Below are 17,363 nucleotides of genomic sequence, written 5' to 3'. Positions count from 1 at the left end.
GGTGAGGGGTGGAGAAGCAGATGGGCGCCTCTCCTGTGTGCCCTGGCCGGAAATCGAACCCGAGACTCCTGCACGCCAGGCTGACGCTCTACTGCTGAGCCAAATGGCCAGAGCCCATCCTTCTTTCTTGAGACTAAAATCTGGAATATCTCAAACCTCGTCTGTATATAACACTTTTATCTCTGCCTCAACTTGGTCTGCCACTTTAGGAAACATGAGGGCATTAACAATGCAAGTTGTTGGGAAGACCAGTTTAAGAACTCAGTGCTCTAACATGGGACCCTAGGAAGAAAGGTGGTGACCCTCTGTGCTGTGACTTCTTATCCTCCAAATAGCCTTGGCATCTTAGTTCTTTTTAGTATCTCTTTCTAGAATTTGTTTCAGTGTAGCTTGGACTGATCTAAAATCCTAACACCTGCTTTGTGATGTTGTTAAGTCCTCCCCAAGTTTGTACATTGCCCACAAAGTTCTTCCATTTCTTTGTCCTAAAACTGTCAGCTATAAATTTGCAGCCAAGAGGGGTTCTTGATACTGATCGCTTTAATTGGGTTGCTAGTACTTGACATAGGCCTGTGACAACTTAAGGAGAAAAACTTAGGAGCAGACAGAGACAGGGGTGGGGAGGGCACTGGGGGGAAGGAGTGCTCAGGAGAAACTGGCTTTCAGCAACACCTCACTTTCAGATCTGCATGGGGACGGGAAACATGGTCCCTTCGTGTTCTGTGGCACTTGAGTTTCCACCCGCTCCCCACCCCCACGCCTGCAAACAGCTCACACATACCACAAGGCACAAGGGTAAGGAAGTAGAACTCAGTAGTGTTTGGTTTATTACCTTAGTGTTGTCACAGTGACAGGAACCCCCCGAATAGGAAAAGGAACACCAATTAGAACCTCCTTCTTGCCATCCCCTCTCCCTGGGGCTCAGAGCCAAGGTCTTTCTTCTCTCCCCCCCACTAGGCCCTCGCATGCTAGGAGACGCCCGTTCCCAACGCTAGCCACGTGCGGCATTCACGGAGAGTGGGAGGCTGTACGCAGGTATCCAACTTGGTCACCAAGGTCACCGTTCCCCACAGGGCGAGATCTCTCGGCTGTCTGATAAGCCAGCGGCACTTCACTGCCCCAGGGTGGCTGGCCGCCTTTCCGGGTTTCTTCCCAATGCAACGGAACTGCCGCCATTCAGCGGGGCCGCCCACATCTGGCATGGTTGGTCACCAAGAGTTCTGAGAGCCAAGAGAGCCTCTTGCTCAGAACAGTGCCCGGGCAATCTTCCTCCCTGTGGCCTTGATCCTGGGGAAAGAACCCCCTCCCCCCTCGTGCGGGGGCGTTCCCGAGGCCGAGGGGCCGCTGGCCAGGCCAGGCGTAGCGATCGAGGACCTTCGCCGCGGCCGCAGAAGGAAATCGTGGGAAGCCCTGTCCATGGCATAGAAGACGTTGGCGGACGGGGGGATGGTCAGCTCTGTGGGTGCAGACAGGGCGGTCAAGCACGAACAGGTCGCGTCCCCCCAGCCCCACCGGGATGGAGCAGCATTCCCACCGGGGGCGGGGGCGGGGGCGGGGGCGGGGGCGGGGCCCGAGCCTGCCTCTCACCTCGATCCCCGGGTAGCAGCTGCACGAGCTCAAACTCCGAAGTCACCGCGCAATCACGATTGTTTTTCTTAAGGACACGACTGATGACACTCGGAGCCTTGTCCTGGCTTGTCACCTGACAGAGCAGGAGACCCAAAAGAGCAATCAATTGGCCAGCATGACCTCTGCTTCCCACCCTTCCAACCCCGGCCACCTTTTCTCCAACCTAGAAAAGGTCACCCGTGTCCAAAACTTGAAAGCGAACAGGGAACCAATAAGGCGGCTCCCTGGACTCCAGGGGCCAGCCCCCGTGAACCTCGTGAGACGGGCGCTTCCCTGTGGGGAAGGCTGCTCTTCATACTGAAACTAACACGGCCGCCAAAAGCTCAAGGTGCAACCGCCGGTAATGCTTTTAAACAAAACATGGCTGTTCCGACCAAGGGCCGGAATTCAAACTAGAACCGCCCTGCCAGGTGGGTTCAAACCCACGCCTCTGGTCCCACAGGGCACGGCCCCTGACCCCACCTCCCAGCGCACGCCCCCGCACCAGGATGCTCTTGTAGACACTGCCGTCCTCCCCCAGCCCCATCTGGACGCGGATGATTCGGCAATCGGAAGCCCCCGGCCCAGACGCCTCTCCCCCTGGGGCAGGCCCCTTGGAGGCCCCTTCTGCACCCCCGCTGAGTGGGGAGCCACACGAGGCAGAGCGGCGGTGACCTCGGGAAGGCCTAGGGGAGGACGCAGGTGGGGAGAGGTGGCTGGGGCCGGCCGGGCTGTGCAGGGTGCCTGGGCCGCTCTCCAGCGCGGAGTCCAGAGACGACACGGATGGCCACTTCATGTGCTGGGGACAAACGACACGGGGCACTGGTTTGAAGGCAGGGAGGTCCAAGGACAGGATCCGTGTTGAGATCAGAGGTCAGGAGCAGAGCTCACCTGGGCCAGCCGGGTCAACAGAGGGGCTGGGGTTCCAGGCATCTCAACTCCCCCAACACTGGGCCGCTCCCAGGAGACCAGGGGGGTGGGACCCCCAACAGAGCCCAGAACCCTGGAGTGGCAGGACATTGGGAAGGTCAGAAGAAGGCATGTCCCCAAGAAATTAACCCCCACCGACCGACTCCCTCACTCTGTCCACTGTGAGATGACCAGCGTTGGCCGAAGCACTCGCGGGACAGAGGAGTCACTGGTACCAGGTGGCTCCACCTCACAGGACACTCGATGGCTGGGAGAGAGGGGCAAGGGGCAGAGGTCAGAATGTGACACACTGATCCCCAAACCCTGCCCAAGCCCTGCAGTCCCAACCTCCCCGCCAGTCACCTCTGGGCCTCTGTGAGCGGCCGGAGTCCCCGTAACCACTGCTGGATGTCAGGGTCAGGTCGGAGGTCATAGCCACGACATTCATTCTGGAGCCGCCGCAGCTCGGAAAGGACAGCAAACTCCTAGAAAGCACCTTCAGACTGTAGGAGCCAAGCACTCAGGAACCCCGGTCTCGTCCCCTCTCCCCTTCCCGGGGCGTGGCTAGGGAGGTCTATCATCCAGTCCCAAGCTCTCCCCTCACCTTCCTCCGCTTGTCGAAATTGATGTATCCGTTCTGCAAGGGTAAGGGAGTGGGGTGAGTCCCAACCCTGCCACCCAGACTGTGCGCCCCCACACACAGGCGCCCCCACCCAGTGCTATCTGCCTCCCAGCCTCTCCATCTGTGCGCCCCGCCCACACCTCCCCCCATGTCATTCTCTGAGCGCTCTGCCTTCTCCTCCACACTGGGCACCGCAGGGAGAAACTGTCCACTTTACAGGAGAGAAAATCAGGGCTCGGAAAGGATTAGGAACTCGCCCCAAGTTCCGGTCTAGCTTTATTTATTTTATTTTATTTTTTTAAAGGTTTTATTTATTTACTTTTAATTCTTTTTTCATCTTAGAGGAGAGAGAGAGAGAGAAGGAGGGGAGGAGCAGGAAGCTTCAACTCCCATATGTGCCTTGACCGGCAAGCCCAGGGTTTTGAACCAGCCACCTCAGCATTCCAGGTCGACGCTTTATCCACTGCGCCACCACAGGTCAGGCCCCGGTCTAGCTTTATATAACAAACTCTACATATGCTTAAACTTCAGGCATGTTCTAAGCACTTGCGCAAGATTAACTCATTTCCCCTTTGTGACAGATGGACGTACACTCTGCCACGCGTCTACTACGTACAGATCACTAAGTCAACAAGGTTGCACAACTTGCCAAACAGCAGAGCTGGAGGGTGGACACCCTGGCTGAAGCCCCGGTGGGCTTCAGTGCTTCCGGTCTGCAGCCTGCTTCTGGAGGGAGGGCTATCTGACCCTGAGGCCGTGTGCTCCGCTGTGGCACTGAACACCCGCACGCACGCACCACTGACCTGCAGCTCATCCTTGGAGGCAGCATCCAGCATCACCAGATCCTTCAAGAAGGTGCCAAGGTATGGGACCACACCCTAAGGTCAGAGTCAGGGTCAGACAGCCCTGCCCCGGCCAAGGGCTTTCCCTCCCCACACCTTCCAATCCTGCCAGCCTCAGAGGATAAAGTGCATGTCCCCACCCCACGGTGGGGCCCTCTTCCATCACTCCCCCCCCATCCCTCGTCTGTCCCTCAGACTGCCCCCCCAATCCCTGCTCCTTCACAACCAGCCCCGCACACTCACCCCACCCCGCACACTCACCCCGCCCCGCGCACTCGCCCCGCCCCGCGCACTCGCCCCGCCCCGCGCACTCGCCCCGCCCCGCGCACTCGCCCCGCCCCGCGCACTCGCCCCACCCCGCACACTCACCCCACCCCGGGAGCCAGGCTTCGGGGTCTTCTTGGAATTTGGCTCCAGAGGGGGCTGCCCCTTCACCTCCTGGGGGTGACAGAACAAGAAGTGGGGGTGGGAGGGGCAGAGGGACACCAGGGGACGCCAGGGGACAGGGCCACACCTCCAGCAGCAGCTCCCGGCTCTGAGAGTAATTGTCCTCCTCGGAGAAGATCTGGCAGAGGCTGGAGAAGGCCCTGAGGCTGTCCCTGGGGGGGGGGGGGGGGGGGCAGGTCTGAGGACGCCCAGCTCAGCACCCCCTCCAAGCCTGGTGCCCCGTCCTGAGGCTGTCCCTGGGGTGCCCTACCCTGAGGCTGTCCCTGGGGGGGGGGGGCAGGTCTGAGGACGCCCAGCTCAGCACCCCCTCCAAGCCTGGTGCCCTGCCCTGAGGCTGTCCCTGGGGTGCCCTGTCCTGAGGCTGTCCCTGGGGGGGGGGGGGGGCAGGTCTGAGGACGCCCAGCTCAGCACCCCCTCCAAGCCTGGTGCCCTGTCCTGAGGCTGTCCCTGGGGGGGGGGCAGGTCTGAGGACGCCCAGCTCAGCACCCCCTCCAAGCCTGGTGCCCTGTCCTGAGGCTGTCCCTGGGGGGGGGGGGGGCAGGTCTGAGGACGCCCAGCTCAGCACCCCCTCCAAGCCTGGTGCCCCGTCCTGAGGCTGTCCCTGGGGTGCCCTGTCTTGAGGCTGTCCCTGGGGTGCCCTGTCCTGAGGCTGTCCCTGGGGGGGGGGCAGGTCTGAGGACGCCCAGCTCAGCACCCCCTCCAAGCCTGGTGCCCTGCCCTGAGGCTGTCCCTGGGGGGGGGGGGCGGCAGGTCTGAGGACGCCCAGCTCAGCACCCCCTCCAAGCCTGGTGCCCCGTCCTCCCACCTGGCCGCTTCCCCCCAGGCTGCCCGGAGCCTGTGGACGGGGCTGGACTGCAGGGCGGACACCACGGCGTAGACGGAGGAGAAGTTCCGGAGCAGACGGCACTCCTGCAGGGCGTCACAGAGGGGCCACAGCTGCGGGACCTCTCTCCACACCATGGTCCCCCACAGGGCCGATCCTCTCTCTCTCCTACCTCTGCCACTCGAATCCACTTCTCCAGGAGCCGTGCCCTCTGCGGCGGACGGAGGGGCCGAACGGTCACCTCCCCGGGCTCCTCTCCAGTTGAGGTAGCCCCCAGGACAGAGCTGACCACTGCCCCCGCCACCTTGTTGAACTGTGTGACAGTGGCTCGCACTGACGGGCAGAGGTGGGAATGTCCTGGCCGGTCTCTGTGACCCCACAGGCCCCCCAGGCACTGAGAGGGAACCAGATTGAGAAATAGCTCCTGTGGGGCAGAGGTCAGAGGTTAAAGTTCATAGTCAAGAGCCAGCTTCCCAATTTTAGGGGTGTGAGGATCTCAGGTGGCCAAGGAACCAGAGGGGCCAGGATTTGAAGGGTGACAACCCAGGGGAAACAGGAAAGGTCACAATCGGACGGAAGAAGGCTGGGGGCTGGGTCAGAGGGCTGGAAACAAGGGAGGCTCTGCAGTCAGGGGACGGTCAGTAAGGGGCAGGGGCAGAGGGGCAACAGGTCAGGGTCTCACCGCATCGAGCAGGGTCAGCTGTTCGGCCAAGTGGTCAGCGAGGAACACCAGGACATCCGTGGGGTCGGCAGGGGGGTCGCCGGGGAGGGCCAGGGGCTTAGGAAGGTCGGGGGCCTGGGGGTCCACCCGGGACCGGAGGTTGCGGATGAGGTCAGCGCTGCACCCCCCAACACCCTCCCCTGCTGCATACCCTGTCCGAAGCAAGAAGCTCTCAAGCCGGTCAAGCTGACCCTTGACCTCAGAGCCAAAATCCTCAGGGTGAGAGGCCAGCCAGGTTGACAGCACAGAGATGGCTACCCTGGGAGAAGGGGGAATCGCCCAGGGGTCAGAGGTCAAGCTGCAACCCTGGCAGAGGCGGCTGTGAGGCTAAGGGTCAGGGCTCACTCACCCTTTTGTCCTCTCTAGTTCATCAGCAGGATGAGATTCAAGGGCTTCCAGCCTAAGGGGAAGAAATTCAGTCTGTCCCTTGAGCCCAAAACTGCACTGGCTTTGACTAGTTTGGTAGGAAGCGCTGGCTTTAGAAAGTCCAGACATCTCTATGACCCTCAGCCACTTATAAACCTGACCTGTCGGCCACAAGCCCCAGCAGAGCCGGCGTGGAGGTGAAAGCCCGGTGGGTGGCCAGAAACGTGGCCGTGAAGGTCACGTCGGTCCCTGATGTCCGGCCATCCAGCAGGTGTCTGACCAGAGCCTCCAGAGTGCCCGCTCGCAGCCTCCGGGAGCAACGTGGAGGAGGAGTCGGGGCCTGGGAGAGACAGAGCCAGTCACTGCCTAGACCTCTGGGGAGAACCCCACACCTAGGAGCTAAGCCACGCTCATCATGTTAAGGTTCAGAAAGGGCAAAACACTTGACCAAAGTCACACAGCAGAGTCCAGATCCCCGAACCTCCAACCTCGCACTCTGGCCAGAAAGCTGGCCATTCTGGGGTGATGGGTCAGAGGTGAGAAGCCAAAGCTATGATCTCACCAAGGGATCAAGGGGCCTATACTGGCGGCTTGTGACAGCAAAGATGGCACCGTCCTCTTCCTCATCCCAGACAGACACAGGGGCCTGCAGTTGTAAGAGAGGGGAGGTCAGACAGGCCCACACCACCTCCCACTAACCCCAGCGTTCCGTTCCAGGCCCTGCTCCCCCTTCTGTACCCCTCACCTGTGGCGGCAGGGGACAGTACCAGCGAGTGCGAGGGGTGGCAGGGGCTGGTGACCCCAGGTCTCCCCTACTGGGGCTCAGACAGCCCCACCCAAACCGCCTCAGGGCCCGCTGGAGTTGAGGGGGCTGCACTGGGGGGGAGGAAGGTGGAATGCAGGAACCCTGATCCTGGAGACCCCCACAGTCCCTTCTCCCCACAGCTGAACCCCAACCCAGCAGAAAAGCGAGGTACAAAGGATAGGAGGAGAACCCGAGAGACAGCCTGAGGCAGAGACCTTGGGAAGCTGAAACCTCAGTCACAGGCACAGCCGCATGCTCTGCCCGCCCCCCGCCCCCCGCGGAACTGGCCAAGCCCGAGGAGTTAGTCTTTCCCCCTAGCTCCCTTCCCCCCAGTCCCTACAGACGCCCCCCTCCCCCAAGGTGGCGGCTCCTATCCCAGTACAGGAAGGAGAAGGGGAAGTGAGGATGGGGGGGGGGGGGAGGTAAGACTCAGAGTCACGTGGCCCCGGCCCCACCCCCAACCGATCCCGAAAAACCAGCCCTGCCAGTCACTCAGTACACACACGGCTCCTGGACTCAGGAGTCTAGATCTTTGGGGGCCCAAGTCCAACTTCTGGCCCCTCCTGAGGCCCCAAATCCCACTCTTGGCCACCACTATTAGTCCCGGAGGAAAGCAGGTGACCACTCCGGGCTCAGCCTGGAACCATCCCTCCAAGACCCAAGAACCTCGGCTTCCCGCCTCCACCCAGCGCCTAGCGGGAGGGGGAGGGGTCACGAAATCGAAGGGTTCCCTCCCCAATCCCAGTCAGAGCAGCCGGTTACCGTGGAAACAAACCCCACCCCGCCAAACAAAAACAGGGAGGGAGACAGGGACCCAGACACCATGCCCAGCGAGGCAGGCACACCGAGGCAGAGGCCGGAGACCCGCGGGACAGCCGGCCAGACCGCCCCTGGCAGGTGGCCCCGGGCGGGCCCTGAGTCACATATTATTGCCAACAGTGAGCCACAGGAACGCCGCGAGTCCCCGCGGCCGGGGACAGGCCGCTGATACCAGCAAGGGAGCGGGAATAACTGAGGCAGCGAGGAAGAGGTTCAGGGACGTAGACACGGAGAGAAATGTGGTCTCCGAAATGCACCACCCCCCACCCCGTCCACATCTCACTCACCTCATCTTCCTCCTCCTCCTCCTCCTCTTCCTCCTGTCCCTCACCCACGCCCTGGCCACTTGGGCGCCCACCCTCTTCGGGGTCTCGGGTCCGGAAGCTGCTCAGCACCACTCCCCCGGGGGGGCTCGTGTCCCAAAGCAGCCGCAGGGGCCGCGGGAGCATGGCCGGGTCGTCAGCGGGGTCGGGCCATGGGGCGCCTGGGGGGGTCGGGGGGGGGAGACAGGAAGGGGTCGGTGGGCGGGGAGGGACGCGGGTGAGTGTCTCGATAACCCGATGGGCATCCGGCGGGGAGGCTGGGAGGGGGCGCACCAGCCTGAAGTTTGGGGGGCCCTGGTGCATTTAGGGAGACGAGGGGACCACGAGCACGGGTACGGATAGGCAGGGTCACAAGGTGCTCTGGCTCTGACCTGCTCGGGAGGGTGGGGGTCAGCGCGGGTCCCGGGCTGCTGTTGCCGTCGGTCTCCGGCCCCGGACCGAGTCCCCTCCGCGGCTTTTCCGCACCCCCTGTACTCCCCCGCCAGGCTCCTGGCCCTCCCGCCCTTTCCGCTCCCCCCCTACGTCCGCCCGCTCCGAGTGCAGGAGCCAAAAAGGGAAGGAAGTGAGGACAGGAGCCAGCCAGGGCCGCAGACCCGGGGAGCGCTGGACGCCCAGGGGCCTGGACGCAGGAGCCCGTGTCCCCTGCTCCGCGGTCCTGCGCCCCGCCCCCACCCCCGACCCGGGGATCCCGGAGCCCATGCAGTCCGCACTGAATCGGTGTAAAGTTCCCAGTGTCCAGCCCTGGGAGAGGGCAGGAGCAGAACTCGACATCCTCCTCCCCGTCACAAAACTAAATCTCCTGCGGGACGCGTTTTAGGCAGGTGGGCCGAGCTCCTCCGCCCCGCGGGCTTTCCACTCCCGCCCCACCCACGCGGGTAGCCGTTCGAATCCACTCCGGGTTTTCCGGAGAGCCCTCCGAGCCCGCCCTCCCGCCGGAGGGGCGGAGCAGGAAGCCGCTACATCCGGTTCCAGAGTGGGCGCTCTGGCACTTCCGGCGCGGGAGACCGGGATTTCGGTCTGCTCCTTGGGTTCCCCGGGGAAAGCCTGCTGCTTTGGGATCCACCGTTAGTGTCGCTGGGTCCCAGACTTGTTTCACGCGAGGCTTTGGTGTCGCCGGGAGGTCGGGGTAATTGGAAAGGACCAGCGGTGATCGGAAGAGGCATTCCTTTGGAAGTAGGGAACACAACTTTATTCCACCCGATTAAGATCCCCCTCCCGCGTGGGAATGGCCCCACCGCCCTGCCCCTCGGAGATCTCTAGGTCGAGCCGCCGCTTTTCTTTGTCCAGTAGTTCTTTGAATGGTTAGGATGAAAAGAAAAGCACTCAAATATCTTCCACCGAGCGCCCCCCGGTGGGCGCCAGGGGCAGCGCGGGGGATACAGCAGTGGACCGACTGGTTCTTTCCTTCCAGGAGGTGAGTCCGGGGTGTGGGGACAGATAGGCTTTCATAGCGACCTGAATACTACCGGGGAGAACGGCAGAAAAGGGACACGCGGCCTGTCTGTCTGAGGGGAAGCCGAGGCCGGCCTGGTGGTCTGCAGTCCAGGGGAAGCGAGGGTGGACCAGGCAGAGGGAACAGAGCTCCGGGACCCAGCGCGGGTGGGAGGCCATTGGGGGAAAGGCATAGCAAGCCCTCGGTGTGATGAGCCCTGAGAGGAGGGCTGGACGGCACCAGGTCTGGCCGAAGAGGTAAGCAGTGGGAATGCAAGTGTCAGGGTTAGGAAGACCCGATTTAGCCTCCGTAGAGCGCAGGCCCTATCTGCAGAGGTCCCTGGGAATATTTCACAGGGTATGCGAGGTTAAAACTGTTGTCATAACAATAGATGTTATCTGCTCTTTTTCTCTCAGAAACGTACTGTGGCCTTTTCCAGAAGCTACATGACGTGTATTTACGTCGCCCTCACCGCTGATGGAATGTGCTTGTGAGTCTTACTGTTTTAAATTTTTCTCCGTTTTAAGTTCTAGTATGATAAATGTCTATAACCGGCATAAGTAAAACCTTTTAGAGCACTTGATAATTTTTAAGAGGTCCTGAGACCAAGTTTTGAGAACCACTGCTCTAAAGCTCCAAAAAGGTGAATGCCACCATCTGTGTGTCAAGAAGAAACCCCCTCTCCCCCCCCCAAAAAAAAAACACATTCCAACTACTTGGTGGAAAGAGACTGCAAGGAGCAGGTGGTGGCATGCAGTGTGGGGGAGCTACTGCAGTGGCTCAGGCCGAGATGTTGGTGGCTTCCCCAGGTGGCGGTGAGGCCCCTCACTGTGCTTTCTGGAAAAGAAGTAAAAATAAGGTGAGAAATGCAAGGTTTTAGAAATCTGGATGGGGTGCTCATGGTTGACCCAGAGATAAAGGAACCATCATGAGCCCAGAGAAGAATGGGGCTTTCTGTTTTCTACCTGGCGGACAAACACTGCCAAAATGCTTTTGCTCCTACATCTTACAAAGGAGATGCGCCGTCTCCTTTCATTCTCCCGACAGCTCTGTCCAGTGCAGTAGCCCCCACCCACACATGCTTCCTGAGCATTTGAATGTGGCTCCTCTGAATTGAGATGTGCTGACAGTTCAAACACCTGTTTTTGAAGACTCACACAGAAGGAAACAAAATTTCATATACTGATTATATGTTGAAATGCTAATGTTTTGGATATATCAGATGAAATAAAGTATATTATTAAAATTAATTTTATCTGTTTCTTTTTACCTTTCTGGACAAATAAAAAGAGGTCCTACAGAAAGTCACCTCTCAGGATGATCTGATCATAACTTACTAACTGGGCAGGTCATGGTGGGTCATCAAACCCCAAGCATGTAACTTCTTGAGTGAAAGACTTCTCTTTGCCTTAAGGCAGCCCTGCCCGTTGCTTCTGTGCCTGTGGGTTAACATACCTTTGAAATCATACCCGCCCTCAAGAGAGCACAAAACTTGTTAATTATCCTGTAGTCTGATCCCCCCTTGCTTTCTCCAACCTTTATGTAATTATTATATGCCCTCCTTAATTTCAAATGCATAAAAGCTGCAAGCTGTCATTTTGAGGAGCACATGAAACCTTCCTGGTGATTGTCAGTTTGGGTTCAAGTAAACTCTTACAAAGACTCTCTAGAGGTGTGGACTTGTCTAACCTCAACACCTTTTAACGTCTACTAGGTTGTTTACATTTATATATGTGGCTTGTGTTATATTTCTCCTAGACATCATTGCCTGTGTTACTTTTTTTATCCCTACATGCAAGACGCTGATTAGCTTGTTCAAAGGAGCAGGATTTACCCCGGGCCTGTGTGGCCTCCAAGGCGGGGTTCTGCCCACCGTGCAGGCAGCCTGCCTCCATGGGGGAGGAGTTGGGGGAAGAGGATGAAATGAGAAGGGAGAGAGGAGGCCAAGGTGGAGTGCTCGTACCTTCTCCTTGGACTCCTTGGATTCCCTGGAAGCAGACAGGTAGGCAGCTGTGGAGAGATGGAGGAGAGATGGGACGGGAGAGCGGTGTGGCAGAGCCATGGGTGTGCGGCTTGGGGTGCAGGGAGTGACCCCCAGTGGTGGCTGTCACTCACCTGCCCAGCACAGCACCTGGAGGAGCCCCAGGAGCAGAAACGCGGACAGGAAAAGGCCCACACCATCCTCCAGGGAGGGTCCAGAGAGACCTGGCAGAAGGGGCTGGCGTGAGCTCCCAGCCTCTTCCCAGACCCCTCGCCCCCTTCTCTGTCCCCTTGGCTCTTACCTGCCACCTCCAGGGTGACTTCAGCGCTGCGCCCCAAGGCGGGCAGGCTGGGGTGGTGGACGCGACAGGCATACCGTGCCCCATGCTGAGCCACCGTGACTGGGGGTGGTTGCAGGTGTGCCGAGACGCTGATGGAACCGTCAGAGTGGTGGCGGGCGGCTGACAGCCACCTTTGGCCCTGGGCCTTCTGAAAGCTGCCCTCTGGGCCACCTCGGAGTTCCCACTCCACCTCCAGGCCCTCAGAGGGGTAGAAGTGGGACACGAGGCAGAGCAGCTCTGGTGGTGCCTCCCCCGGGGCGGCCCATACAAGAGGTGCTGGCATCAGGGTCACCTTGGGGGGCTCTGGGACGAGAGCAGGAAAGGAGCAGAAGGGGAATAGAGAGCCTCAGTTCTCTCTGGCCTCCCCAAAACTAAGGGGGTGGGGGTGGGCTCACTCTCCCATGGTGGGGAGCCCACTGTCTCCCACTGGTACACCACAGGACTTCTCATGTCAAAGCCTCAGTTCTCAGGGACACTATTCCCACAGATTTGGGGACCTTCACCTCAAAGCCCCTCGTTCTCAGCCCCTCTACCCATTGTTTCTTGGACTTCCAGGGACCCAGTCTCTCCCCCACCCACCCTGCATCCTCTTCTCCACGATTCCTCCCCCCACCATGGTGCCCCCATAACCCCAGTGCCTTTCCTGGGCACGTGCACCCGGTCCCACTCACTCTGCACAGCCAGCTCCAGAGCGACCTGCCCCTGCAGGTACGGCAGGTGGACTGTGGCCATGTAGCTGCCCTCCTGGACGGGCCGCACCGCAGGCAGCCAGAGGGTTCCGTTTCCGGTCCACGGACCCCACAGCTCACTGTCGTCATCCCACGCAGCAAATGCCGCTGCCCCGTCTCGGGTGGCCGGGGTCGGCCCTCCTAGCCCGGGGGTGGCAGCCAGGAGCAGATGCCCTTTTCCCTGGTGCTGGCGCCTCCACTCCAGCCCGAATGGAGGGGGACCCGGGGCCAGAGGTGCAGCGGCGTCTGGTGAGGGGGGCATGTAGGCAAAGCTTAAGTCCAGCAGAGCATCGTGTCCCAGCCGGATCCGAGCGACGGGGGTGTGGGTGACCACAGTCAGCACAGCTGTGGAAGACGGGGTGGGTGGGGGGTAAAGGGAGTGAGAGGGACTCGGCTCCAATGTACCCATCCCTCAGAGGACAGGCATTGTCTTTTCTGAGACACACCATGTCCCAACCCTCCCCGCGGATCACCTGCGCTCTGGGACTGGGTGGGGGTGGGGCCCAGCGCGCTGAGAGTGAGCAGAGAGGTCCAGAGATGAACAGGGGCAGAGGAGGCGTGGCCCTTGCCTGTGCTCTGGGCCCAGCCCTCCGGGCTCTGGGGACAGCGGCTCCGAGTGTGCTTCTGACACAGCCTGAACGGTCGTCTCCACACGCCACCCCCAAAGAGCCAGGTCTGCTGTCTTGTTTGTGGGTAACGACAGGGATGACACGTGACTGTTGATCCTGCTGGGCCAGACAGAGGACTGACCGCCTCTGGAAGGCTCTGGTCTGGCCGGGACCGAAACAGACCTCGAGGCGCTCCTGAAGCAGCAGCGCTGACAGGTGCCTGGGGCCTGGCGGCCCTGCCTGGTCCCAACTCTGAAGCTAAGTGTGTGGCCTTGGGACAGTCACGGGCTTCACTTTTCTATGGCTCTGCTTCCTAATCTCAATAAAGATGATGATGATAGCATCTATTTCATGGGGTTGTACAGAGGACTAAGTTTACTTAATCCCTCTTGCTACCCGGATTTACTCAGCTCCTGATTCTGGGTAACAAAGACACCTGTACACGAAAGGCAGTCAGAACAGTAACTGGAACACAGTAGGTCTACAGAAGCGTTTGCTGCAGTAACCACTAACCGTCTGCCAGACCTCACAGGCCCCAACCCAACAGCGTCCCTGCAACATTCCCCACCCTGCCCCAGTGCCCACCTTCCCTGCCTTGATGGATGATCAACACTTCCTCCATTCACTCAACTAATATTTACGAGCACACAGGGTGTTCAAGGTGGAGGACAGACCAGTGAGCAAGATGGGCAGTCCCTGCCCTCGACTTGCTTATCGCTGAATGAGGGAGACAGGTGAGCAAACTGCCAGAAACAATATGCTGCGTGCTGTCCCCGCCAGGCCCTGGTTCTGTCTCCCAAACAGACCTCACATCTGTTTCTGACTCAAGTGCCCATCCCCGCACATGTGGACAGTGACAATAGCCTTCTCTCTGGTCCCGCTGTCCTGGGTCTTCCTCTCCTTCAGTTCATCCTACACTGTGGCCAGTGTGGCTACAAGTCTGATCCGGTCACTTGCCTGTTTAAACATCCCAGCTGCCTTGGAAACCAAAAAATAAAGGCCCAGGCTGGAGTCAGATGGCCCAGATGCCATTTCTAGCCCTGTTTTTTACAAGCTGTGTGTCCGCTGCCTCACTTCTCTGTGTCTCGGAACTCTCTGTCTGTGACAGGAGGGTAATGTCAATACGTAGTTCCTGGGGCTGCGGAGAGGAGTGAGACTGTCTGTAAACTTAGAACACAGCCTGGCACATAGAAAATGCTCCCTACATGTTAGCTGTTACTGTTGCCATTACTGTCATCGTGGACTGGGTATCTTGGGAAAATCAGTTAATCTAGATTTTCCTCAGTCCAATGACTTGATCAATCCCTGACTACCTTTTTGTAAGAATCGAGTAAAATAACACACACAACTTCTGATGGCTCACTATCATCTGTGAAACCCAGCTTTCAGGGTACTTGATAATTCAACCCCAACTTCCCTTCCCAGGCTTCTCTTGCACCCTAAGAAACAGCCACATAAAATCCCTTTCTTGCATCTAGTAGAAGCTCTAATCATTGGGAATTTCTTTGTCTTGGGCATAAGATTCCTTCAGTTTCCAATGTCCCTCCCCATTTCCTCCCAAGCTTCTTTTTTTTTTTTTAATATTTTTGAAAAATGTTATACTTTAACAGGGGAGAGCGCGAACGCAGTCCCCCACTACCACAAATTATGCAGTCGAGTTTTCCACATTTGGGGAAATTGCAGGGGTCAGCACATCCAGAGAGCAATGGATAAGCCTCGCCCTGGGAAAACCACCTTCGTGATCATGGTATCTCCCCTGCCAGGTAAGTATCCTCCCAAACTTCTTAACACTCCACATCCCTCAAGGTCAGTTCCACTGCTACTTCCTCCCAGAAATGTTTTGGTCCTCCAGGTAGTAGTAGTATTTTGGCCCTGGCCAGTTGGCTCAGTGGTAGAGCATCTGCCCGGCATGTGGATGTCCCGGATTCAATTCCCAGTCAGAGCATACAGAAGTGACCATCTACTTCTCCACCTCTCCCCCTCTTCTCTCTTTCTCTCTCTCTCTCTCTCTCCCCCCTTTTCCTTCCTACAGCCATAGCTCAATTGGAGCAAGCTGGCCAAGTTGTTCCCTGGCCTGAGAATGGCTTCATGGCCTCACCTCAGGTGCTAAAACTAGCTCAATTGCCAATCAACAGAGCGGCAGCCCCAGATGGGCAGAGCATTGCCCAGTCGGGAAGTATGCAGGAATCTGTCTCTCTGCCTCCCTGCTTGTCACTTAAGAAAAAAAAATTGCACAGAACTGAAGGAAGCCAAGGACTCGACTCACATTCACCCTCCACTTTGAGCAGGGTGAGCTCCTACATATCCTGGTCAGATTTCCCCCTTTTTTGCTTTACTTTTCCCAGCCATTCCCAAGCCCCGGCCCAGCAAAAGGCCGAACCCCTGGGTCTCAAATAGTTATCCAATGCAATAAGCAGTGAGAACTACTTGCAATGAGAACCATCTGGTCTCCAGCCGTGTCTCTAGCACACTATTTGGTGACCAAAAAGCCTATCCCCAAAGCACCATAGGAAGGGACTGTCAGGAAGGTCAACACACTGGGGCACAGGGGCCTCCGCTTTACTGATCGCCCCAGCCCCGGATGTGGGCGCGGGTGGGGCTCGAAGGCTAGTTTATACACAGGACAAACCGCAAAGGCGGGGTCACCTATCAAGATATAGACCTGGGAGGAGAGGGAGACAAGTCTCTGCTCCGTGTCCCTCCCAACCTGGTAGACTAACAACTTTCTCCAGGTCGGGTATCTGGAAACTAGGCCTGTCTCCGAAACTCCGCCCCAAAGCATCTTTCTTTTTTTTTTTAACTGGCTAGGAGACGCGGTAGGGATAGTTTCCTTCTAGCCGAAACCACCCGCTTTACAAATAAGGAAACTGAACTCCCATTGGAGAGATGCCTCGCTCGCTCAGGTCCACACAGCAGTCGAGGGCTGGTCTAGAGCTTTACCATCCACCCAATCAGCTCCGCTTCCCCTCCCCAGCTACCTGTTGCCATGGTGATGAGGGCAGGCTCCGGCTGAGACTGGGGCTGTGGTCGCAGGAGGCTGGAGACGCCGACGACCGGGCTGGACATGCCGACCATGAACCAGGCACCGTCCAGGGCCCGCGGGCAGCTCTGCTCGGGGGACAGGCCGCTGGCCCACTTCACCGCGGCGGGGAACGGGACGTAGCGGCTCATCTCGCAGCGTGGGGCGGGGGCGCTCCGGGGGTACCGCCTGAAAGCCTCCTGGAGGGTGCCCGCGGGGTCTGCGAGCGTGGAGGAGTGGGGTTCAACCTTGGAGTCACCGCTGGGAAAGGGGGGGACCGGGCAGCGTCCAGGGACTTGCAAATGAACATATCACCCGATAGGGAGAGATTTTTAAAAGTGATCCAGACTCATTTCACAGAGGGGGAAACCGAAGCTCGAGGTCACTGCGCGACCGAAAGCGGAGGAGGTTTCCGTGGAGGTGACAGTCGGGGAAGACTCACCATGCACTTGGAGATAGAGCTCGGGGTCCAGGTCTGGCCGAGGAGGCGGCCCCCCCGGGCCCGGGCGCAGCAGCAATGCAGCGGGTCGTTTAGCCAGGCGGCCCCGGCCCGCATCCTCCACCAGCCAGCACTCGATCACCGCCGGTCCCGCCGAGACGGCGGGCCCCAAGCCTAGGCGAGACCGGCACCAGTGAGGAGGCGGCTCAAAAGGCAGGTGCCTCGAGCTCCTTCCCCTTCCCGCGTGCGGTGCGTGGCGGGGTCGCCTCTCCCCCTCCCCCTTGTTCAGTTCCAGGGCAGAGAGTCGCGGGGTTCGCTCACCCAAAGCCACAGCGAGAAGTAGCCACAGGGGCTTCATGGCGCCGCGATCTGCTCAGCCTCGAAGCCGCCTCTTTCTCCCCCCCCTTTCACTTTCGCTTTCTCCGAAAGGCCCGCAGGAGGGGCGAAGGAAATCCCCGTCCTGGTTAGGAGAGCGCGCGTGGGAGGCAGGCGCTTCCTCCCCTCGCGGGGTAGGTGCCGGAACATCCTCTC

At 59.2% G+C, this 17,363-nt stretch overlaps 2 protein-coding genes and 1 non-coding gene across 3 annotated transcripts; all 3 read right to left on the bottom strand.

The window, feature by feature from the left end:
- Positions 1–796: 796 nt before the first annotated feature.
- RGL2 (ral guanine nucleotide dissociation stimulator like 2) lies at positions 797–8,818 on the bottom strand. The gene is made up of 18 exons (XM_066359658.1): positions 8,657–8,818; positions 8,250–8,446; positions 6,901–6,984; positions 6,500–6,678; positions 6,322–6,372; positions 5,934–6,231; positions 5,424–5,675; positions 5,234–5,337; positions 4,496–4,580; positions 4,351–4,419; positions 3,943–4,017; positions 3,122–3,154; positions 2,881–3,002; positions 2,690–2,785; positions 2,500–2,611; positions 2,114–2,407; positions 1,588–1,702; positions 797–1,456 (listed from the first exon to the last, which is right to left on the bottom strand). Exons 2-18 carry the CDS (start codon positions 8,409–8,411, stop codon positions 1,245–1,247), a joined length of 2,343 nt encoding a protein of 780 aa, XP_066215755.1. The 5' UTR covers positions 8,412–8,446; positions 8,657–8,818; the 3' UTR covers positions 797–1,244.
- Positions 8,819–9,451: 633 nt separating this feature from the next.
- Positions 9,452–17,315, bottom strand: TAPBP (TAP binding protein). Its single transcript, XM_066359662.1, has 8 exons — positions 17,154–17,315; positions 16,836–17,006; positions 16,353–16,613; positions 12,710–13,111; positions 12,000–12,341; positions 11,833–11,922; positions 11,681–11,727; positions 9,452–10,554 (listed from the first exon to the last, which is right to left on the bottom strand). The coding sequence occupies exons 1-8, from the start codon at positions 17,188–17,190 to the stop codon at positions 10,543–10,545; spliced, it is 1,362 nt and encodes a 453-aa protein (XP_066215759.1). The 5' UTR covers positions 17,191–17,315; the 3' UTR covers positions 9,452–10,542.
- Positions 14,982–15,145, bottom strand: LOC136389993 (U1 spliceosomal RNA). Its single transcript, XR_010748525.1, has one exon. It is a non-coding gene; the product is annotated as a U1 spliceosomal RNA (small nuclear RNA).
- Positions 17,316–17,363: the final 48 nt, after the last annotated feature.

The sequence above is a fragment of the Saccopteryx leptura genome, chromosome 1 (assembly GCF_036850995.1).
Source record: "Saccopteryx leptura isolate mSacLep1 chromosome 1, mSacLep1_pri_phased_curated, whole genome shotgun sequence".
NCBI lineage: Eukaryota > Metazoa > Chordata > Mammalia > Chiroptera > Emballonuridae > Saccopteryx > Saccopteryx leptura.
Note: the sequence above shows the minus strand (reverse complement) of the source record. Positions and strands in the feature narration are given on the sequence as shown.